This window comes from Filicampus tigris, chromosome 12 (assembly GCF_054856515.1).
Source record: "Filicampus tigris isolate MCC_2025a chromosome 12, RoL_Ftig_1.0, whole genome shotgun sequence".
Lineage (NCBI taxonomy): Eukaryota > Metazoa > Chordata > Actinopteri > Syngnathiformes > Syngnathidae > Filicampus > Filicampus tigris.
In genome coordinates, this window is record NC_141228.1 from 15,626,900 (window position 1) to 15,650,861 (window position 23,962).

Here is a 23,962-nt window from a genome sequence, read left to right on the forward strand (position 1 = left end):
TGGGATTTGTCTGCGTGTTTTTATAAAGTCAACACAAAATGAAAACAATGAAAAGTCCGGCGATCGGTCAGAAAGAAAAAAAAACACATCAACGATGCACACCCCAAATTTAGCTTAGCATCCATGCTAACTTTAGCGTCAGGTAACACAGTGGAACCTCAAATGTTGAATGACATAATCAACACGCACACCTGAGATGACATCGGCGAGAGAAGTGGGGTGCGCCCTGGGCTGGTTGCCGGTCAATCACAACAATCATGGACGCACAACCATACACATACACACATAATTGGAAAATGTTGAATCTTTAATTAACCCAAGATGACATTTGGCGAGAAAAGCGGGATACACCCTGGGCTAGTCACCAGCCAATAGGGAAGATATCGCCACTGTCCTGTGAAAAACATGTATGTCCAATTTTGGAAATGTGTTTAATTTTCCCATTAATGCAACGCAGAAACGCCATTCAGGTAAAAATAAGAAAATTGAAAAAAATGGACAAAAGTGTTTTTCACAGGACAGCGACGACATGGAATAATGACCATTTGCACACACACATTTAGACCATTTAGAACCCTTAATGAATCCAAGATGACTTTGGCGATAGAAGCGGGGTGCACCCTGTATTGATCACAAGTCATTCTCAGGGCACATATAGACAAATGACAATTCAGTCACATTCACACCTATGGACAATTTAGTCTTAAGGATGAACTTAAAATGACTTTTGGCGAGAGAAGCGTGAGACACCCTGGAGTGGTCGGCACACAATCTCAGGGTACATACAGACGAACGATCACTCACACTTTTACCCCCTTGGAGAATTTATAGACCTTAATTAACCTTAGATGACTTTTGGTGAGAGAAGTGGGATACACCCTGGACTGGTCGCTGTCCTCACATTATTTCCTATAAGAAAAAATGACTTTGATGTGTCATTTGATCTTAAAGATTCCACTTTACGTGGCATCATAGCGACCGTGCGCCGAGAACAGCCTGGCGGCCGTGCCGTGACGTGGTTGCCCGCGACGTGACCCGTGTCCTGTCCGAGCATCACGGGACGCACACACATGCACGCACATTAATTGACGTAGTAGAGCCAGTAGACGACGTTAAAGAAGGAGAAGGAGAAGGGGAAGATGAAGCGGGACCAGCGGTCGATAGCGTTGACGTCCGTCAGGTCGGGGATTTTGATCTTCAGCTGCGACGATCGCCTCCTCAGGCGGCTCCTCCTCCCGTCCGGGACGGTGGGGCGCGCGGCGGCCCGCCCGCCGCGCCTGTACTGGACCCCCGACGAGTTGTCCAGCGGGGCGGGGGTGGAGTTTGCCGTGGCCTCGTACAGGCTGCTGCTGGTGCTGCTGCTGGTGGTGGTGACGGCGTGGACGCCCACCTCATTATGGATCTCCAGCGTGGTCAGCAGGATGTTGCCTTGACACTCGGCCTGGGGGCAGAACACACCAAAAATTGCCCTCAAACTTAAAGGGGGAAGTCAACGCAAACATATTTTTTTCAAGAATATGGTCTATGCAAGCCCACTAGTTGAAACAGGGCATTCTGATAAATATTGCGTGTGTGGAATAAGAGTTAATCCACTCATTTTTAGCTGCACGGCTCATATTCAGAAAACAGGTCAGCTGCGATTGGTCGTTGTGAGCAGTTGTGATGTCATTTTCAGGCGACAGAAGACAAAATGGCCGATCCCAGAGATGGCTAAAAACGAGTACATTTTGCTGCTTAACTTATATTCCACAAAGGCAAAACTAATCAGAATGCCGTGTTTCAACTAGTTGTCCTGCTGGGAACATATTCTTGAAAAAAATATGTTTGGGTTGACTTTTAGCTTTAAGACCATACGTGTCTATTGATCTAGCTGGATAGCTAGCTTATCTGTCTATATAGCTGGCTAGCTTATCTATCTAGCTAGCTAGGTAGCTTTTCTAGCCAGCTAGCTAGGTAGCTTGCCTATCTATCTATCTATGTATCTATCTATCTATCTATCTATCTATCTATCTATCTATCTATCTATCTATCTATCCGTCCGTCCGTCCGTCCGTGTACTGGCGCAGCTAGGTCTTCACCTTGGGGCGGTCGAAAGCGGCGCGGTCGTTGTTGGCCTTCTGTGCCCGCTCGGCCAGCTTCTTCTGCATGCGCGGTCCGCGCCCGAAAAAGATGTAGTTGACGAAGGCGTACTCCAGCAGGGCCAGGAAGACGAAGACGAAGCAGCCCATCAGGTACATGTCGATGGCCTTCACGTACGGGATCTTGGGCAGCGTCTCCCGCAGGTGCGTGTTGATGGTGGTCATGGTCAGCACCGTGGTGATGCCTGTCAACGCAAAAGGGCCCCGTTGAGGCGATTGGCGCACCGGCGTTGCTTTGAGTAATGATAGTAATCCAACTCTTCCTTACTGCTGCTTTACCAGCGCTGATTTGAGACGTGTTACAATGCAGATGAATCCACATTTTCCTTACTCTAATTTTAAAGTGATTGTTTTTCCAGAGTTGCTTCTAGAGTGTGATTACAACACTCCGACTATTCCCTAATGTTGCTTTATCAGTGCTGTTTGAGGACATGTCATAAAGCAGACTAGTCCAACTATTACTTACTCTCCTTTATCGTTGCAGTTTCTCGACATGTTCTAAGATCAAACTATTCCAACTTTTTCTCATTGCTGCTTTAGTAGAGCCTCCGCACTTGTTCAACTGAAGACTTGTCCAACTGTTCCTTATCGTTACTTTCAGGTGTTGGTACCAGGGTAAGAAGTAATCTAAAAATACATCAAATGTCAGATTTTAGCAAATGTATCTTTTGAGTTTCCTGCCAGGACCGCGACTATATTTCTGTGTATTGAGCGCTGCTGTGTAAGTGGGCCCAAAATGTAGCGCTTGAACAGTGCGTGCGGGGGAGGGAGTGGAGAGCTGTGTGGGTACGTGCCATCGATTCCCGCTTGAGAGCCAAGAACAAAAAAACGGTGCGCAAGATTGACACAGATTAAAGCAACAGTATAACTGTATATGATTGGGGGGAAAAAAGTAACTGATTTGGACTGACTTGTAATGAGGAGAAAAACATTTCTCCTCACCCCTTGATATCCACTTTAGGGCTCTGTAATGTTGGACCGGCCAGGACACGTTGTTGTTCTGATGTTCATAGGCAGACTATCGCTGTTAACGTTTCGCACGTCCGCTCATTCATTTAACAGCATTTACCTAAAGCGACTCTGGCGGCCGAGGCGTCGTAGTTGATCCAGAAGGAGACCCAGGACAGGATGGTGATCAGGATGGAGGGCATGTACGTCTGCAGGATGAAGTAGCCGATGTTCCTCTTCAGCTTGAAGCTCAGAGACAATCGAGGGTAGGCACCTGCACCGCACGCACACACAAAATAAAAAAACATTTAAAAACTTTTTTTGTTTCTGTACTCCTTCACGCGTCCCTGTTGACGAGCTCTAGGCCACGCCACAAAACCTTAAGTAAGACGAAAATAAAATTGAAATAATAGAATAAAATATTCTGGAATGTATGTAGCCTATATCTATTTTTACATGAGCAGGATAATTATAATGTAAAAATCTTGGACCCATTGACTCTCATTACATTAAACTTGTACATGTGCAGTCGCTTTCCCCTTTAATACAAAAGATCGGAGCACGGTGGGGCGCAGCTTGCTTTACAAACGACAAACCTCTCAACACGGGGCCGACGTCACATCCGTCTGGCAGTTGATTCAAATCCATTAAGGATTGTATTTGCTCCAAGAGGAAGAATGTCAAATTGGATTTTTGTGACAAAAACAAACAAACAGATTTTACGATAAGGGAATATTTCCCAGCGTTTACCAGTGGAAAAGACCACGTTCCTGGAGACCAGCTTGTAGTCCACTATGGAGAACTGCGGGAGCTCGATACGCGTCACGCCCGTCACGGCCGTGTCGCCTCCTTTCCAGTAGAACTCGATGTCATCCGTCGTGTATCCGTCTGTCACGTGCGTGTGAAAAAAACAAAGCAACACCAAGACAGTGCTCATTTTTTTCCCAAACAATATCAATACCATGTAATCGGGTGGAACGATTTTGAGAAATAATCATTGTTCCCTCAATATTGAGATTGCGATTTAATATGCGATTATTTTTTGAAGGTCCTCCACCCATGTATGTTTTTTTTTAACAAACACAATCTACAAATTAATGTATATTACAATAATATCAAATTTATGAGACGAAACTTTTTTGGTCTTATACTGTAGGTTAGGCTTTCACAATTAATTTATCTGCTTCAATTATAGTTGTGAAATTACTAAACACTTTGACTTGCCGTCTTTAAGTGTTCACTGCGACAACTTGACACAATTTCCCCAAACAAGTGTGGCGTAAACACACTGAATGGACAGATATTGTTGAATGTAAAAGGCGCTTACTTATTTAATATAACATTGTTGACTCTCGGCGGCGCGTATCGTTTGTTTTTTTTTCGCATCCCACAACCGTCTGTCGGTCGATTTAACAGCGCAGCGAACTTGTGAATGAATCGCACGCGATGCACTTTACATTTGCCGGAGGCCTTCGACCGGGCAAAAAGGCTGATTTACGAGCCGCGTCCGCCGCGGGAGCGCTGACTGCAGCACATGTAAATCTTACACGCTTGTACACATGATTCCGCATGAATGGCGAGCGCACGGGCACATATCATCAAGACTGAGGGTGCGCTATCCTTTCCGCTGTACGTGAGCGTGCACGCGCGCGTGTCTTGTCAACTCACAGCTCTCAATCTCCAGTGTGCAGTTCTGTTCGTCCAGCGGGTATCGCCTCAGGTCCATCATGCAGGCGGCCGTCGTCGTGATTCTGGGTCCAAAGGCCAGCAAAAAAACAAAAAAAAACATGTTTATTAGTTGGTGTCGATGCTGCATTGCAGTATGAAGAGGAAAGCTCGTCCAGTACAGAGCAGATATCTTCTGTAAAGGTGAAAATCTAGTTTCTCTGTTGGCGTCCATGCAGCAGTGCAAATGGTGAATTTAACAGTCACTGAGTTACAGTCCATGAGGCACACCAGGCCACATAGGCTGTAGTGTGTTATTTCTAGTTGTACCACAAGTAACATGGCGCAAGGAAGAAGCAGATGGTTCTGACCGCCATACTGTGTCTATATTTATAATAATACAAAGAGAGGAAATAAAGGAGAGGGTGTGGACATTTGAGAGGCTATTGGCAGTGATTGCCCTATGCAATATTTTAAAGCTTCATGCTTATGACGGCAAAATGTGAGGTGGAGGTATTATTTTTGTTCACTTTGGGTCATCAGCTGCATATTCTACACTGTAGTATCTGTGATGTTGAGTGTGTGGGTGTTCCTTTAAAGTCGGGATAGATAGATTCGGCGCCGAGCATTTTGACAAATGCGGCATCAGCCTTTTGTTAAAAATCTGACGGCCGCTTATTAGAGCTCAATTCAAACGGTGTTACCTCGCCGAACTATTTATTCACATTTTGAGTTAACTTTATTTTTTAAGAGATGCTGCAGACCTTGGAAACTCGGCGCACCTTCTGACTTTGTTTGAAATAGAAAGTTGTACTGTACATTTCAGTTATTTTGACATTTTTGGAAAACGTTATTTACTGTAGAAAACTGTAGGGAGCTATTTACTCGTTTAGGTTTTCATTTAACTTCTCAAGACATTCCGATGACCCCGGCAGCTCCCTGAAATTTGTGTTATAATCTTAAAACAAAGAATTTTAAAAGAAAGATTTCTAATGTCTAGGTAAAATAAAAACTTTTTGTACAATTTGTACATCTGAAATGCTGTTCAATAAATACAGCAGCTGTGTAACGGACAAAGTATCAGACCCAACCAGACGGTGCCTCTTACCTGAGGCCGTAGAGGACGGTGCCGTCCGGGTGCAGCCGGATCATGCGGTTCTTGACGGTGACGCCGTGCACGAAAGACTTCTTGTCATTGAGGAAGTAGGTGTCGGGCACCCACAGCTGGTCCGCCACCCGGTTGTCCAGGGTGAGGTTGAGGGGGATGCCCAAGTAGGCCAGCCGCTTGTCCCGCCAATATTGCTGGAAGTACATGGTCAGCGTGTAGTCCTGCAGAGGGAGAGTAGCGGACAGGTAGCATTAGTAATGCTACAGTAGTATTTTGAACTAAAATAAATAATAAAAGATCGCTTTTCTGTAAAAGCTTCCAGATCAGTGGATGAAGTTAACCAGGGAATTTACCACCTTCTGCGGTAGTATCAGTACTAGTGCCCGACCGATATGGATTTTTCTTCAGGCCGATGCTTGATTCCAATAACCAAATCATTTAAAGACTATATAAAAAATAAAATAACTTTGTTTTTGGTCACTTGATGCTTACAACAATCAAGATATGAAATACAGACAGGAACTGTTTTGCAATACTTTGTCCTTTGGATTTGTTTAACTTCACAACCAAGAGAAAAATCAACAGAAATCGGCCGATTTTTGTCGAATGTCAGTTTTTATCTTTGTCTTGTGTTGTAACGTGTCAAGAAAAAAATCTGCACAAGATCGGAAAAGGGCTTACTGTATATCGGCCGATTAAAGTGGCCAACTGATTAAATGGTCAGGGCCTTAATTAGTACCATAACAGAGGTGGAGTCTGTCCTGTAATTAAGAGTATTCAGCCTATAAAAGAACCCCCTTTTTGTATACGCTACCGAATCAGTGGATAAAGTCAACCCGAGAATTACCAGCCGTCTGAGGTGGTACTCAAAAGTGTCCTGTGAGTATAAAGTCAGGAGTGCGACATTTAATACCCTTCACTGTTTCTGCGTAAAAAGTCCAATCCACAAATGAATGTCCTGTTTGGTCTCCTGTTTTTTTGCAGGATGGCTTCATGAACGAGGCGATGGATTGATAGATCCTTATAGATGGATGGATCAATAATTAATAAAGGGCCCTCATTGACTCATTGGCTGCGTTCCACCACTGATCCAGCGCAACACAAAAGCTTTTGCAGCCTTTTAATGGAGCTGACGGGACTTGATTCTGCTGACTAATATTCTCTTAAATAAATAAGCAGGTCACAGGAAATAAACAAGCCTCCGCGTCAGTGAATGTTCACATTCGGAACAAGCTCGCATGCATGTTCAGTGTGTACTGCGTCTGGCCTTCACTGCATGTCCCGTGTAGGAAGGTTTTAATGGCGGTCTTTGGCAGGGCTGACTACATCCCATCTGAACTAATAAATATTACTCATACACTCGGCGCTGTGTAAAACTGCTGACCTGACACAGATGAAATGATGGAAATGCAGTTTTTTTTTTTTTGGGGGGGGGGGGGGGGAGTGTAAGATTGCCGCATCGTGTAACAACTGCAACATTCTCTTAGTTTGGAGTGAATTACACTAACATTGTCAACTGATTTCTGGCTACGGTTTTCATGCGCCTTTGAAGACTTATGTACAAAGAGGGTGTACAGGCTAATGTATGTTTATATTATGTATACATGTGAATGGCCTGAATGTTGTTTACAGGAAGCATACGTGCGAATGGACATGCTTTAATACACATTAAGACACACTTTTTAAAATATTCCTGATTTTCACTCTCTTCCCGCCAGGAAATAGGAGACTATTAAATAACATCGCTTTGAATTTTGAATTAAACATTGTGTATTCCGGCATCAAAATGATCCAGCAAACCGTACAACTTCATCAAACAAAAGTCTACTAGCTTAGTGCTAACATAATATGACGGGTTAACAGAAATTAGCAAAAGCTATTCAATCAACTGCTACGTTAAGACACACGGAGCAACAATGCATGCAACAATACTCAAAAGCATATATTCGTTCTGCTCTGTGGAAACTATTATTGGTGTGGACTACTAGCGTTTTAGTTGGGGCCCTTCTCTGCCTCTCCTTCTTGCTGTTAATTGTGCCGCATGTCTCCCAGTAGATCTCAGTGCTCAGTAAATGTTGGGGCACAACTTTAAATTCATACTTGCCTATATACTGTACAAATTGTGCTGCACTGTAAAATCCGCAAAATATAGAGCTAGCTCCCACGATAAACTGCGATATAGCGGGGGTTTACTCGGCTTGCTTTTAAAGTTAGATGTGATTTTTTTTTTTTAAACAGGCAGCAGTGGTGCAGAAGAGCTGCTGTTGAGAAGGTAGTGAGATGAAAAGCAGGTGTTGTTGTGAGACGTGTTGTCCGCCCACATGCAGCAACACCAGCAGAGTGGGTCGGCTGAATCAGCTTTTGCGCAACACCGCGCGCTCCCACCGCACGGAAGCAGCTCGTCGTCTGTAGCGCCGAGCGTTTGAAATATTTCAGCATCTTTTAACGCGCGACCTCTGCTGCACTCTGACCAGCACGACAGGCTTCAATGACGTACAATGGTACTCCATCCGTGACAAAGCTCTTATCTTTACTAATAGATCAAATCAATTTACCCTATTGAAATTCCACTAATCGGTTTCTTTACCGAAAAGACCACCACCATTTTATTTATGTTGTTGTTATACCTTATATTGCCATCATTTATCTTTTCCCACCAATATCACACATCACCACCCCAAAATCATGTTCACTTGCTAATTTAATAATTTTTTTTAAAAATCACAAATTTATTACACTGTCATTTATTAAACTTGTACAGACACCCGACCAACTAACCAGTCAAAAAGCTCTCCCAAAAATATTTTTCAAAGGACATAACTTCATAGCTGACCAGTTCCTTCAGCAACGAAGCATAACAGTTATTCAGTTTTAACAAACCGGGGTTACTCAAGTGTATCTTACTTAACTATTTTTAATGTTTATTGTCTAGAAACATTCAAACTTCCAATCTTGAGGAGACATAATGCTGACGAGTTTTATGCCACTTCTGAGACAGTTCAAATGTCTTTGGACTTTTTTCCCCTACTTTATTTGAAAGGCATCGTATCTGAAGCTCGGTTTCTCAATCCTCTCATTACAATTCAAATTTTAACTCGCAACACAAAGCAAAAAAAAGTGGTGGATTGTATCTGGAAAAACTCATAAGTTGACAAGGTCGTCCAGATGCTCACTTGTGAATGTGTGTGCATGATTGTTGTCAGACAATTTGGACCTCGGGAGAGACAAAGACGGGTTTTCACTCTCCGGTAAATGAGGCCCAGCGGGAGGCCAGGAGCGCCGTGCCATCCTGGGGCAATGACACGTGTCAGACGTGCGACCTGTCATGCTAACACCTGCCTATCTACTGGGAATAACGGAAAGGAGCTCGAGTCGAGTGAGAGACTCCAACCCAGACACAAGGGGAGGGTGGTTCAGGTTCATGAGATTCTTCCCCAGTGGAATGAATGTGTGCCATGTTGTTTAAAAAAACACATGTTATATATACACACACACACATACACACATACATACATATATATATATATATATATATATATATATATATATATATATATATATATATAGTTTACATGTGACGTAATGATGAAAAGGTCCATACACTGTATTATATATAAAATAAAAATTTTGCATGGAACTTACCATATTCACCTCGGAGACCATGTCTATGCTAGCCACATCTATACTCATGCCAACAGCCACAGGGGCACCTTCAAAAATAACACAACCAAGTGTGTATGTTATTATCTATCAATAAACATTTAGATATTTATGAATTGTTCTTACCTCCAAAGTCTGGCCTGAGACGAATGTCGTATCCCTTTAAAAGTTTGTCCACCGTGTCTTTGACAAAAGACATGTTGCCAGGCTCTTTGACGCTAAAAGAGAAAATGGGGGGCCATTTATAAAAAAATTAAATAATGGTAAATTTGAAGAACAAGAAGAAGAACGAGTAGCAGAAGTCATCCTTGGCGCCACAGAGCTCACCTGGCGCATGCGCACAACGCGGCCACGACCGGCGGCCAGGAGTGCCACCAGTACCACGCCCGGAGGACCCTCATCCTCCCGGCTCAGGTGAGCTGTGTGGCGGGGTGCAAGTCGGCGCTTCGCCCCCGCGTCTCGCCTCGCCTCGCGGCTCTTGGTCGTTCCCTGCCTCCCTGCGTCCCTCCCTCCTCCTCTCCCTCGGTCGCTCCCTTCCTCTCTCCCCGTCGAGCACCACTAAATCAGGTGAGACTTCACCCACACGACGACACACGGCTGAACGCGCCATCAATCACCTCGTCCCACGCAGTACTTCTTGCTCCTTTTTGGCAGCTTGTCACCTCAAATAACGTCCTTGCGTGCCTTCGGATTCAAGTATGTGCATGGGGAGCGCTAATGAGAGGCAGGGGTGGGCTAGCGGGGGCTCCAGTTGTCAGTGGTGGAAAATAATTAACCAAGTACGAGTACTTAGTTATGTATATAAGTAGATTTTTCAGCTAACTCTTACTTGACATGGGTAGTTATTTTTTCGGATGACTCTGCTTTTACTCCCTACATTTGAAATATGTACTTTGTACTACACTCCATACTTGGTCAAAATAGTCTAGTTAAGTGTTTTCAACCTCAGTGGACAATATATACTGTGTCTGGAGAAAGTTAAAGTCAACCAAGTTTCAGAACTTGATCGATTGAAACCTTGGGGACTTTTATGTATTTCAATCTTTCAATCTTTGCTGTGAAAAACATTCACAGCACACCACATTCACCCAAATTATTGGTTAATTTACCTTCGGTCATCTAGAGCATTTCATTGTTTTGCCTGTTACTATATGTGGTTGGTATAGATGAATTAAAAAAAAGAAAAGAAAATATTACATTTTTTGGGCAAAATAAATGACATTGAATAATTTTCCACAACACACCTGATAACACGCTAATGTGCAACTGCACACTGGTTGAGAATCACTGGCGTAAACAAACAGGGACAGCAATGGCATGGAGGACCGTGAACCAGGGAGCATTAAAGCCAATGGCAAAATTAGCAATTTTCTGGGTACAGCATATCTGTATTCCCTTTAAGGCTGTGAGTACTTTTGCCACCCCTGCCAGTTGTTGCGATCTTGGTCGTTTGTGTGCTGTTGTCCCTCCCTGCCTGAAGGTGGTGCTGCCACCTTTTCTCTGTCCTTTTTGTGTTTCTCAGGTACTGGCAGCTGATTGGTGAGTGAATATAAAATGTGCTCTCTAAACAGCACAGGCACATGACAAATTCAGCATGGCAATCTGCTCATAAGACAATTGCAGGTTGTAAAAAAAAAAAAAGGTAATATTTCCACCCTCTTTGCATGCCACTGCTCTGGATAAACAACACTGACAGAATGGACATTATCGTCCTGGCAATTTTCCACCTTCCGAGGTCGTATCAGAAGCTCTGTTTGCTCTGCGCATAAATGCCAGTATTTTCACAGGCTTAGTAGGCATTATGTCAAGCATCCTTGGTTGACACAAAATGACACTCACCTCGTATCGTAGATCGCATGCAGCTTTTTGTTTCCATCAACGGCGTTCCTGTAAATAAAATAAAAATACAATTGGAACCTATTAAGAAACGGATTTCAGCATTAACAACATCACTGAAATAAACAGGCACAGCGGTGTTTCAAGCATGTGGAAAAATGTTCCTGAAAATGAGACCGGTAGCATGGTCCGTTGTAAAATATACATTTCTATATTCAATATGACAAGTGCTATGAATGCCCATCTGTAGAAAGCATCTGCTAATGTTAGCTAACAAACAGCTGAAATCCTTACATCAGCAAATTTCCCAAACAGCCTCCTGTAACAGTGGACAGAGAGAAAGATCTGTGGGTGGGGGCCACTGTGTGCTGAGGACAGCGGTGAACGTGATTAGCGAGCTTGCTTTTCAAGGCGAAAGCACATAGTTGACAGCTGGAAAAAAATATCATCGACGTCATCGATGAATCGACCTCAACTCAACTATCATCACCTCAGCATCGGCTACAAAAACAAAAATCTGAAGTCTTTCGACTAGGGCTAAACAATTGATTAAATTCAAATGGATATTGGAATATAATAGAATGCCGTTTTCATTTTTTTTTAAACTACAGAGGAAGAGGACCTTAAAAAAAGAATCGCATTTTAAATTACAATAGCAATATCGAGGGGGAAAAAAATCAGAGTTGGATTATTTTTCTAAATGGTTCAACCCTACTCGTATCTCAAGAAACCACTGTATTCACGTACAATATCTTGCCACCGGAACTTCAACATGTCGCCTAACTACAAACGATGACCCCATACTCAGTAGTGTCGACTATTTGTCGGAAATAGGTCTCAGAAGCGGGGTAACAATAAGGAACGGATCCAGTCGTATTATCCAACCGCTTTCTCACTCTCTCTCTCTCTTTCTCTCGCCCCCCCTCCCTCTCAGCATCTTCACCCCTCCGCCACTGCGCACATCCACCAGTGCTGCTTCCCGCCCTCTCCTCTCCTCTCTTCCTCTCATTTGCCTCCTCATCATATTTTATACCTTTTTTTGCCCGTTTTTTTTCTGCGGCGCCCGAGCCAGAATGAAAGTGGCGCTAGTATAATTATTTTCTATTTGAACGCCACGTCTTTTTTTGGGGGGTTCTTTCTCTGACCCCCCCCGTCCACCAGATCGTTGACGGCAAATTTGGAGTGCTGCGCCGGGAGAGCCTGCTGAAGAGCAACGCTGGAGGACGAGAGGTAGTCGTCGTCTTCTTCTTGAAGGTAAGGGGTAGCGGGGTGGGGGAACGGGTGGTGGGCGGGCTGGGGGGGGGGGGGCAGTTTTACTGTGTGTGGTGAAGATCATGTGTGGTGCAGGGATGCAGGTGGAACACTTCCAGTAGGTTGTGTTGTTTTTAACCCATTCCTTTTTTAGATAATTAACCCTCTTCTCTGTTATGGGAAGAATTGACTCCTTTAAAGTTCAGGTGAGGGAAAGTGCTGTATTTTGAAAAATGTAAAAAAATTAAGGGATTTTTGCTCTTCATTTTTTATTGAATATTAAGAAAAAAATAGGATGAAACAAACAATGTTTTGAGCCATTGGAGCTAAATAACTGAAATATTAGAAACAATCACAACAGTAAACAGTTAAATTCATGCTTGTAAAAAAAATGGAAATTAATAAATCTAAATATGATTAATAAGAATACGTGCATAGATACAAATGAAATCATAAATGCAAACAATAAAATAAACAAAATTACAACAGCAATTAACATGAAAATAACCAAATAAATAATGTTAAATTATAAAAACACTGCAAAATTAAACATTTTAAACTAATGCTATAGAATTATACCAAAAGAAACAGTGAATAATAACACTTAAATGATAAATAAATGTATTATCATTGTATCATAGTACCAATAGGATGATAATAATAACCCCAAATGATATCACAATTAAACTACATTAAATATAGAAAGGCATTTTAATGATAATAAAAATAGTATTTTAATGAATATAATAATAACAAATAAGACCAACAAAATGGTGCAAAGAGCAAATGACTATCTTCTTTCTGAATATGTTTCTGTCCAAAAGAAGCATAGTGATCCCTGCAACGACAGAGCATTTCACAGCGCTTGTGCCTGATATCTTGTTCTCGTCCAGTGGGAAAAAAAATATCTCGTTTTTTTTTAGCACAACTCCTCGTGTACCGTTGTTTCGCTCGAGATGATCACAAATGTGTTTTGGCCGAAGGAATGGGCGATGGACTGCACCGCAGCTTTGCAATGAGACACATGTGGCTCTGCTTCTTGCTCGCCAGCCTCACCTGCCGCCCGAGGTGAGCATGTCGCATCGGCATCATCATCATCATCATCATCATCAACACCACCACCACCACCCTCATTCCATGTGATAAAGATAATAACGGTAATTTGACATATGATTGTTGTTGTCCAGCCTCCAGCAGGAGGTGACGGGGACGCCCACCGAGGCGGAATTAATTAACAACATCACTGTGTTCACACGCATCCTGGACGGACTGCTGGACGGCTACGACAATAGGCTGCGCCCCGGACTGGGAGGTACCAATTACGTATACATTACACACATTAAATACTAATACATTGGGGATTTGATGTGTGAATTTCATATATTTGTATATCAAATCAATTTTCCCCATTGCAATGAATTGGAATGCCATTAATCCGTTAACTAAAAATTAATGTTTTTATTTATTTATTTTTTACGTGTTTTTGGTCAAGAAAAATATAAAATATAAATACAGAAAATAGTTTTATGAAGTGTATACACACACACACACAGATGTACGTTCATGTGTTGAAGTGCCTTTAATGGGAGGCGTTTCTTTGTGAGTGACAAAGTGTGACATTCCTTTGTAAATGTTCATAATGTTAATACAAATGTTCTAATGTTGTCTCTTACTACTATTTCACATTTGTATTGTCTTAAAGCATCCGTTCTCTCCCATCCTACAGAAAAGGTGACAGAGATCAAAACGAACATTTTTGTCACCAGCTTCGGTCCTGTCTCGGACACGGAAATGGTAAGACTTAAAAAAAATGTTACTCAAAAGCTACAAGTGCTGATGAAACGAGCCATTGCAATCCATTTTCATGGAAAATCTACAAAATCAAACTTTAATGCCATGCTTCAACTGCGTGGATGGCATAGCCTGGCGATTTGGTGTCGGCCCTTAGTTTGAAATTGACAAAGGTATGAGCCCTGGAATTTGCCCGATATGGCAGCTTCAAACCAAAATGATCGACTTCCTGTTCAAATTTGGGCATGGGTCCATGAGACTTTTTTTGTGCCTCCTGGTATGATGAACATGTCTACCAAATTTTATGTCAGCCAGCGCAACTGAAGTGGGGGCTGTTTTTTTATGCAGGGGCATAGAGCAAGAAATGATGGATTCAAACCAAACTGGCCAACTTCTTGTTCACTTTTGGGCATGGGTCCTTGAGACTTTTTTGTGCATCCTGTTATGACAGATATGTCCACCCAATTTCATGTCAGTCAGTGTAACTGATGTGCGGTTGGCCATGCAGGGATGGCACTCCACCGGAGCTCGGAGGGCGATACACAGAAATTTGTGCGTGACTGATTAAAACCAAAATGGCCCAGTTTTTGTAAAATTTTGTGCATGGGTCCTTGAGACTTTGTCGTGCGTCCTGTTTTGATGGACATGTCCACCCAATTTTGTATCATTCTGTAAAACTGATGTCAGCGGCAATTTTTTTCAAATTTTCCAGAAGAGTCTATTGAGGCAGAAATGGCGGATTCAAACCAAAATGGCCGACTTCCTGTTCAATTTCAGGAGTACACAATCGACGTGTTCTTCCGCCAGAGCTGGAAGGACGAGCGTCTGTGCTTCGAAGGGCCCATGAAGATGCTGCCGCTCAACAACCTTCTGGCCAGCAACATCTGGACGCCCGATACCTTCTTCCTCAATGGAAAGAAGTCCATCGCGCACAACATGACCACGCCCAACAAGCTGCTGAGGTTGCAGGATGATGGCACGCTGCTCTACACCATGAGGTAACCTGCCAGGATGTTTACTTATAACACACTCACCATTAATGATACCTTGACTTATAAATTGCCCAATTTAGGACTTTTTCAAGTTAAGGGCCATCGCTAGCTTTATTTTTGCTGCGGGTTGCAAGACCAAACTTGACTCTCGCCTGAGCTCAGATCTCTTTGTGTCCACACCACCTGATACCAATTCGGTGCTGAAGTGATTTAAGGTGGTTCATTGAGACAAAGTAGTCCTTTGCTGCCATCAAGTGGCATATATGAGCACTTAGAGTACGTTACTCACAAAATTCAAAAGGGTTTTAATGCCCATTGAAGCCACAAGGTGGCAGCAAAGCATTTTTTTCCAATCAGACAAGGCTATTTTCTGACTAAATGTGGTTCCTTGGCGCATTATGAAACAAAAACGGTGTAAAAGCGATATTTTATTAGATATGGCTTTGGCCCGAGCACAAAAACAGAACAGGTGAGTTTTTAGCGAATAACGGAAAATAGGTTCCCCCCCCCAAAAAAATCAGTGAAATCTGAACTGCGAATATGCATGGATCCACTGCACTGTACGTTATTACATCAAACATGTTTTATGTTTTAAATTATATATACATTTTTAAAAACATTTAGTATTTTCAGGGGTGTTTTGGGTGTATAGTGGCTCCCCCGCATATTCACAGTTCGGCACCACCATTTTGTGGATATTCTTCAATATTTAAAAACAACTCCCGTTTTTCAGGGAAAAAAACTCAATGGTGATATGTACCCAAATATTCCTGAATTTATTGGGCCACAATGTTTTTTTCTAACGTCATCGTAGTTTCCATATGAAGATTTTCTCTTTTCACCGGTGAGCCCGGTCCTTATCCCCACTCCACTGTAAGTCCCATTAAAATGAAAAAGATAATGACTAATGAAAACATTTTTTTAAACATAACAGAAAACAATATTAAAATGACAATACAAAACTAGTCTTTATGGTTTTCCCTGTTATTTATTTTCAAGTTTTACAAAATAAGGTATTTTCTGTTTTTGCAGCATCACGTATTTTTGTTGTATTTCTATGATGACAATTGTGTCCACATGGTGGGAGTAGAAGTCTTCATAAGGACTCTGGGCTCAATGACTTTTATCAGACTTAATGGACTAATCCTCAATTTTAATCACACATATTTTCTAGATTTATGCATTGATTGATTTCTATTGTTTTTCAGACTGACCATATCCGCAGAGTGCCCCATGCAACTGGAGGACTTCCCCATGGACGCGCATGCCTGTCCTCTTAAGTTTGGAAGCTGTAAGTATAACACGAGGCATTTGTTTTGTGACGTACAGGAAGCTGCGTGGGCCCTTAAGCTTTTGGGATTAATTAAGAGGGGCTTCCCTGCAGTTGGCACACAGGGAGGAAGACGGGTGTGCCCAGTCCATGCCAAAAGTGACTTAGATTAATTGCAAGGTAGACTTAAATACTCACCACTTTGAATTGTACGCTCACCTGTCACTTCATTAGGTAAACCTACGCAGTCCACAACATCCATTGCTGTCTTCACAAAGAAGACAATAAAGTGCTATTGTGTTGTAGAAGTGCACTGCTACATACTGAGAGCTGTTTCTAAGAATTATTAATAATCGTATTATTTGAAACAGCGGGCAGAAGTAATAGAATGCAGTTCCCTTTAACAACATACAAAATGTGTCAGTCAAAAACAAAGGGTACATACCAACCAATATTTTTTTATTTATATTTATGTGAAAGTTAAATGTATGTATTTTTAAATACTAATTAAATATATATGTTAGCTGTGTTGTGTTTTTAGTACCAAATACAAAATGAGGTTGCATCTCAATTGAATTGTAAGAAAACTTTTTTTTTTTTAAGTAGCAAAGGGTTTGGTGACTGTACATGAAACACTCTTTTTCCATGTTACTTTTGTATGCAGTATTGTCAGCTAGTTAAGCTTGGTTATGCAAAAGAATTAGAAGTGGAAGCTAACAGAATAATCAAATAATAGAACAAAACAGAATGCTAACTTCCGAGCTGCTTAGGGTTTTTGGAAGGCCTTTTTAAAAATACATTAAAGTAAAAAAAAAGCTTTTGTGTGATGTGCTGGGGCCCGCGTGAGCCTTGTAGGCTATCAGCGTCGTATCCGGTTTCCTGCGACTCCATTAACCTGAGCTAATCCTTTGACCTCTGTGGATGCCGCCTGCATGGCCGGCCCGCTTTCCCGCCATTTTGCTCCAGGCTCTGTCAAAGCTGCGATGGTCCCGTTCTTGGACACGTTAATCACCTCTCATGGTCTCGCTAAGCTACTATCGCTAGCTCGGGATTCGTTAGTTTGCAAATGGTAAGCTGTCATACTCTGGTAGTCACACATTTAAAAAAAATTTTTTTTTAACATGGTCTCATATCCAAAAAATCGACATGAGCCACAGTCAGATTACAAATTGTGTTTAATGTTTTCTAGATTTTACAAAGGTTAACATCTTTTGACCATTCTAAAAAAAAATGGACAGAGGCGAGGAAGAGCTGTCATGCAAATCTTCTGCATTTTTAACATTGTGACTATGGGTTTTATCGTTCGCACTATTAACGGTGACACAGTTTGACCCAAAACAGATTATTTTTTGTGTTTGTGTAGTTTATTTATTTGCACGAAAGTATCTAACTGCCAATGTGGAGGAAACATTTTTGACTCTGCTATGTCATTTGAACGTATTGCCGAAGTTATTCGAATGTGTCAGTAAAGTCGTTCAAACGTTTTGGTAAAATGTAGGCTAAATGCTAAAAACATAGCAGTTGTGCCAGTCAATACCCAGTGGGGTAGTATGTGAAAAAATGAGTGGCATCATGGGAATAAATGCTGTTTTTTAGCATTTAGCGTACGTTTTACGGATGACTTTACCAAATAAGTTGGAACAACTCTAAGGTGCAGCACGTTCGAATGACTTTGCTGTACATTTGAACGACTTTGCAACACATTCGAACAACATAGCCCAATCAAAAATGTTTGCTCCACATTGGCAGTTCCACACTTATAATGCTAATGCAGCAAAAAGCCGCGAGTAATTGATGCTCAGCCTAAAAGATGTGAAATTTCTCATAGATGCCACAAGATGGTGGCAAAGTACTTTTTTCCCCTAGTAGACACGTCTAAAAATGAAATAAATGAGGGTCCTCCCTTCACTTCAACATAGAGTGCCTTGGCACTAGATTCCACAGATGGTGCCAAATCAACATGTTGATACTACACATGGTTTTGGCCTGAGCACAAACACAATGAATAAGCAGGGGTAGTTTCTGGTATGTGAAATATCAAATTGTATATGTTTGCATACCAACAGCTAGAATGTCACAATTGTTATCATTTTGTCTTTTGAAAGACCGCAGTACCTGACTAATCCAGACTAATCCTTAGCGTTCTCTCTACTTGGGTTACTATCTTGCTAACTGTTATCATGCCCACTTCAAAGAACGAGTTAAAACAGACAATGGACGGGAACGTTACAAGACATGCTAATGTCGCGGCTGGCCAGAGACAATAATCCCGGCGGGGCTGAGGTCAATCTGGGGATATTGAAGACAATCTGTGAAGTCTTCTGACACCACAGTTGCGGGATTAGTGCTTGTAGATTGGACCGCGGAGTGCCCCACGCACACACACACACACACAGACACACGCACACACACACACACATAGATTTAGTACCGGGGTTATACTTTACGATTGGTTTTAGCCTCACAAACAGTAGCTTCTATCGCACACAGTTTTCGCAAAAATTGGTGCAACAGAGTCGTGACAGAAGGCCCAGTATTTGCCAACCAAAGAACCCACAAAAGCAGCACATGGCTGTTTCCGCGTGCTTTCACACAGACCATCATGTGATCTTGTAACCTGAAGATCGTCCACATCAATGGACGTTTCTCAACTGCGCAGAGGATGTAACATTTCACCAATACAAAACACCTTCTCGACTTCTTCATATAAGAAATCCTTTATTAGTTCAACTACTGATAACCTAAATAATAAATGAGGGACTATAACAACGGGACAATATGGACCTGAAGGATACTGTAAAGTGCAAGAATAATTAAGATGGCAGTCATGCAGGTATCTAAAGTCGAAAAGGGGTCAATTTCCCACTATTGTTAAGTGTAGACCAATTTCCACTGCATTCGTCTTTTATTGTAATAATAACTATGTGAGCAGATGTCATTCCTTGATGGCATTTTTTCGCCTGTTTGAATTGCTTTCAACACAACAGGGCGGGAGTTCCCCTGCACCTTTCACATAATCTCATCTCTGATACTCCCTTATCTTCTCAAGCACAAAATCACTGTTCGGTTCGATTTGATATTTAGTGTCACAGTTTGATATATTTTTTTAACCCAAGTGGATTTTTTTTTTAATTGTGAATTTTTTTAATTCATTATGTTTTTAATTTAGATACCGCTACATTCCCCATGAAAAAAGACTCTTTGCTCAACGCTCTATTCCAGCAAGACGTCTCTTTATCCTCAGCTCACAGGGCAATGTTGGGTCACACTTCCGGAGCTGTTCAGTTGATTCTGAACCACCACAAATTGTGCGTCCGTGCTTATTTTTAGACCTTCATTGAGTCAGGGCACATATTTCACATCAGAAAACATTTCATGGCACACTACTTAGCAAAATGATTCTCAAAAAGTAGGGTTAATTATGTACCTTCTGTTGTCTAGTGGAAGAGCATGTGATTGTTTTGCGTGTTACTATACGTGGTTGGCATAGATAAAATTGTCACGAAAACAATTTTAATAGAAAATAAAGAATTTTTCGTCCAAATAATTGACATTGGATAATTTCCCACAGCACGCCTGATGATCTCTCATGGCACATTATTGTGCCACGGCACACTGGTTGGGACTCACTGTTTTAGACAGTAGAAGAAACAAACCTATAGAAATCCACTTGTACAAATTGTCTGAGATTCCATATTTTTAACATTATGTAAAGAACATTACTGTGGGACAGTTATGCTCTATTGCGCAACAATGTTTACTCTATTGTCATACTTGTTAATAAAGTATGGCTTATTTATATTTTTTATTATATGCTTATACCTCTTATTTGATATAATTAGGGTTAGGTTTATATATATATATATATATATATATATATATATATATATGCTCAAAATTTGGCATATCCGAGACTTGCCTTCATTTGCTCATGTCTTACTTGTTGGATAGTGACCACTGCTTTCACGCAACAGGGTGTGAGGACATTGTTGTCTGTCTGTTTTTTGCCGTTTTTAGATGAGAACGTTTTTCAAAACGTACGCTTTGAGATGTGCTTCTACCATCCAAAATGGTGTCGTTGTTGTTGTTGTTGTTGTTGTTGTCGTAGTATAAGCAAAGCAGCCAAAATGACATCCTACTAGCAATGTGACTTCCAGGCAGCACAGGTGGCTAAAAAGAATGAGGCTTGTCCGACGAGCACAAAGACACGCAGATTAACTTTGAATACATGTCACTGTTGTGATTACAGTCAAAGATTGAAAGAGCTCAAATAGAATAGAAACGTCACGTAACCTGTAATTTACTCAACTGTATAATCCACAGTGACTGAATTGTATTTTATTGTTTTGTTTACAGCAGGTAAATGGAAACTTGGAAATCAACCCAAAGGTTTTTTTTTTTGTTTGTTTTTTTCAAGACTATGTTCCCAGCAGGCCCAGTAGTTGAAACACGGCATTCAGATTAATATTGTGTTTGTAGAATATGAGTTAAGCAGCAAAATCCACCCATTTTTAGCCATCTCAGAGGGCGGCCATTTTGTCATTTCTGTCGACTGAAAATGACATCACAGCTACTCAGTCAGAGCTCAGGTAACGACCAGTCACTGCTCAGCTTCCGAAAACAGGTAAGCCGTCATTGGCCGTTACCTGAGCCGGGTTAATACAATGCTAAGAAATACTTTCTTATTTGTAGTATTTTGAATAGTAAATTAATCAAAGATTTAGTGAGGAAAAATGACGACATATATTTGATTTAACCAATTTTCGGGTGAAAAAAAACAAAACAAAGGTGTCCAAACTTTTTCATTTGAGTGCCACATACAAACAAATCGAAGGATTATCTTTATTCACCACTGTGCTTTGAAGATAAATTATTTTATTCATAAATAGTTGATATATTTGATATCTAAAAAAAAAGTTCTACAGTATATGAACCAATTTATTAGTAGTAGTGGCCTTGTCAAATGTCATTTTGAGTAACAGCCGTGCCCGCTAAAAAATGGTCGGTGGGCCGCAAATGGCCCTCGGGCCATATTTTGGACACCGATGAACGAACCTAAAACAATATTACGTGCATGTTGATAATGAAAATGATTGGTGAGTCACATCGGTCATGCTTTCACTACGTCTGCTTGACCTTGAATCCAGTGTCCCGAATGAACATCACAACTGAAACGTTTCGCTCCCTCAGACGCGTACCCAGTCTCGGAGGTGGTCTACACGTGGGATAAGGGGGCAGCCAAGTCGGTGGTGGTTGGCGAAGAGGGATCCAGGCTCAACCAATACCACCTGATTGGTCAGACAGCCGGCACTGAGGACATCTCCACCAGCAGAGGTGAACTCACACTTCCTCCATTAAGGATAGAAAATTAAACATATTAAAATTATGGGCTAACCCTAGCCTTGTGTGTATATTAGCTCACTCTGTTTTTCACCCTCACCCCAAAAGAGCCGTTTGTGCTAATTTTTGCTGTGGCTCCATCTGGTGGAATCTTGGTGTCAAGGAAGTATGCTTCAGTTACTTTCTTTTAGTCACAGTGCAAACATTTTCCTGGTTTAGTCCTTTTGCTCTCAGATTTTGCTATTCATGGCAGGGCTTAGTCCAAGGAGCTGAATGGCAAAATTCACAACAGGTGTTTGATCCATGAACATTTCCGAGAACATTTAGATCTACGCCTTTCTGTGACACTTCCAGTTTTTGTAGCTCTGTTACAACCTGATGGTGACACTCAGTGACAGTCACTCAGATCAGTGGCTACTTCCCTCCAAGAACATCCTGTTTGAATACCATTGTTCAGCATCATGAAAAGGACTGTGTAAATACCAAATGTAATTGAATAAGGACATTTATTGGTCCATTCAAAGAGCATCTGAGCGAATTTGCCATTCATACCCTTGAGGAGATGGTTTTAGTACTAACGAAAGGATTGTATCAGTTTTCACTTGTAAGTTTTCACTTGAATTAATACCTGACTAAAACCCATTTAATCTGTTTTAGTCCTTTTTGTGCTGTGGTTGCTACCCTGCCTATGTAAACATACCAACTCCTGCATATCATGTTGGCATTTTATCAATTTTTCAAGCCGAAAGTCAAAACTACAAAGACATGAAATCGTATTAGATGAAAAACTGTTACATCCCGTTTGATTTGTCTTTTTGTCCTTTGTGTACTGGGTTGCTGCCTTGCAATCTGTTAGCGTACCAACTGCTAGCTTGCATGTTGGGCATGGTGTACAATCCTTATCGGTCTTCCTTAGCATTTTCAGTACTCGGGTTGCTTTCTTGCGATATGTTTGCATACCCGCTGCTAGCATGTTAGCATTTGATCAATTCAACCTGCTTATTTGATATAGTTCCTGCGTTATCTTTTTGGGTTGTTGTCTTGGTATACCGTATGTTAGCCTAGCAAATGCTAGTGTTAGTTCTTACTATTCTAGCCTTTGTCATTGCAACCTTTGGGCACCCTACAGACACTTTTAGAGGCAAATGTTTTCAAATCAAGCCTGACAGGGACAACAAATGAATCACACGGATTTGGGAAGGCCTCCCACACACCGCCAGCTGTCCCCCCCAACCCTTCCAAGCCCCCGTCCTCGGGGAGGAAAAAACACTTATCCACCGTCGCAGCTATTGGGTGTGCAGGGTTAATCCTCAGGCAGTGCCCATCAGTCAGTTGTGCTTTTACCGAGTGACGTCATCACGCGCGGGATTGGCCGCAGTGGCAGTGCCACGTTGGGGAGAGGAGGGAGGGCCAAGTGGCATCTGCTCCATTCTCTTGTGTAAATATAAAATATGATATGTCACACTTTCCAAAACGCACCGCCTTCAACATCCTGACAGATTTGGTGCAGCCCCACTTCCTACCCTTAAAAAAAGTAGGGCGCTACAATTGACTGCACAAAGTCACTCCTATAGATCGAACGTTTGTAGCTGTACACTTGCTTCAACGTCCGGACGGAGTTGGCGTACCCCTTCATCTAAATCTAATACTTTGTGTATGTACTAAAACTAAATCACTTATTTACTTATTTTATTTAGTTATTTAAAAAATGCAGTTGTTTACATATCATTGTTTCATGAAAAGTTGAAGTGATAAAGACAGATTTGTTTGCATTATTCTTGTCTTCTGATTTATGACTCAAGTATAACGCTACACTTACTTGGTCGAATTTTGCCAGGTGTCAGGTATGAACATTCAAAAGACCGCAAGTCAAAGTTTGTGTTAAGATAACTAATTGAAGTAGATATACTGTCTTTCATGTTAATTCATGGTTCATTTCCCTTTATGTTATCGTAGGTCTAAC

The 23,962-nt window shown here is 41.6% G+C and overlaps 2 protein-coding genes across 8 annotated transcripts in view; one reads left to right on the top strand and one right to left on the bottom strand.

The window, feature by feature from the left end:
- Positions 1 to 23,962, bottom strand: part of gabrb3 (gamma-aminobutyric acid type A receptor subunit beta3) — a 24,853-nt gene continuing 891 nt past the window's right edge. Inside the window, exons 2-10 of one of the 2 annotated variants that reach the window (XM_086047978.1) lie at positions 11,359 to 11,406; positions 9,646 to 9,737; positions 9,502 to 9,569; positions 5,860 to 6,080; positions 4,755 to 4,837; positions 3,837 to 3,974; positions 3,208 to 3,360; positions 2,079 to 2,323; positions 1 to 1,441 (exon numbers count right to left, since the gene is read on the bottom strand). In XM_086047978.1, the coding sequence (XP_085904104.1) occupies positions 1,082 to 1,441; positions 2,079 to 2,323; positions 3,208 to 3,360; positions 3,837 to 3,974; positions 4,755 to 4,837; positions 5,860 to 6,080; positions 9,502 to 9,569; positions 9,646 to 9,737; positions 11,359 to 11,406 (1,408 nt within the window). In that variant the 3' untranslated portion in view covers positions 1 to 1,081. Of the gene's footprint in view, positions 1,442 to 2,078; positions 2,324 to 3,207; positions 3,361 to 3,836; positions 3,975 to 4,754; positions 4,838 to 5,859; positions 6,081 to 9,501; positions 9,570 to 9,645; positions 9,738 to 9,846; positions 11,241 to 11,358; positions 11,407 to 23,962 lie in introns of those variants that run through there. The other variant, XM_086047979.1, reaches the window with a different exon arrangement.
- The window catches only part of gabra5 (gamma-aminobutyric acid type A receptor subunit alpha5), a 19,887-nt gene continuing 5,763 nt past the window's right edge, over positions 9,839 to 23,962 (top strand). The window contains exons 1-9 of one of the 6 annotated variants that reach the window (XM_086047984.1): positions 9,839 to 10,086; positions 11,042 to 11,058; positions 12,517 to 12,609; positions 13,590 to 13,674; positions 13,794 to 13,918; positions 14,333 to 14,400; positions 15,175 to 15,395; positions 16,598 to 16,680; positions 21,850 to 21,993. In XM_086047984.1, the coding sequence (XP_085904110.1) occupies positions 13,592 to 13,674; positions 13,794 to 13,918; positions 14,333 to 14,400; positions 15,175 to 15,395; positions 16,598 to 16,680; positions 21,850 to 21,993 (724 nt within the window). In that variant the 5' untranslated portion in view covers positions 9,839 to 10,086; positions 11,042 to 11,058; positions 12,517 to 12,609; positions 13,590 to 13,591. Of the gene's footprint in view, positions 10,087 to 10,125; positions 10,216 to 11,041; positions 11,059 to 11,123; positions 11,143 to 12,262; positions 12,610 to 13,529; positions 13,675 to 13,793; positions 13,919 to 14,332; positions 14,401 to 15,174; positions 15,396 to 16,597; positions 16,681 to 21,849; positions 21,994 to 23,962 lie in introns of those variants that run through there. The other 5 variants (XM_086047983.1, XM_086047982.1, XM_086047985.1 and 2 more) reach the window with 5 other exon arrangements.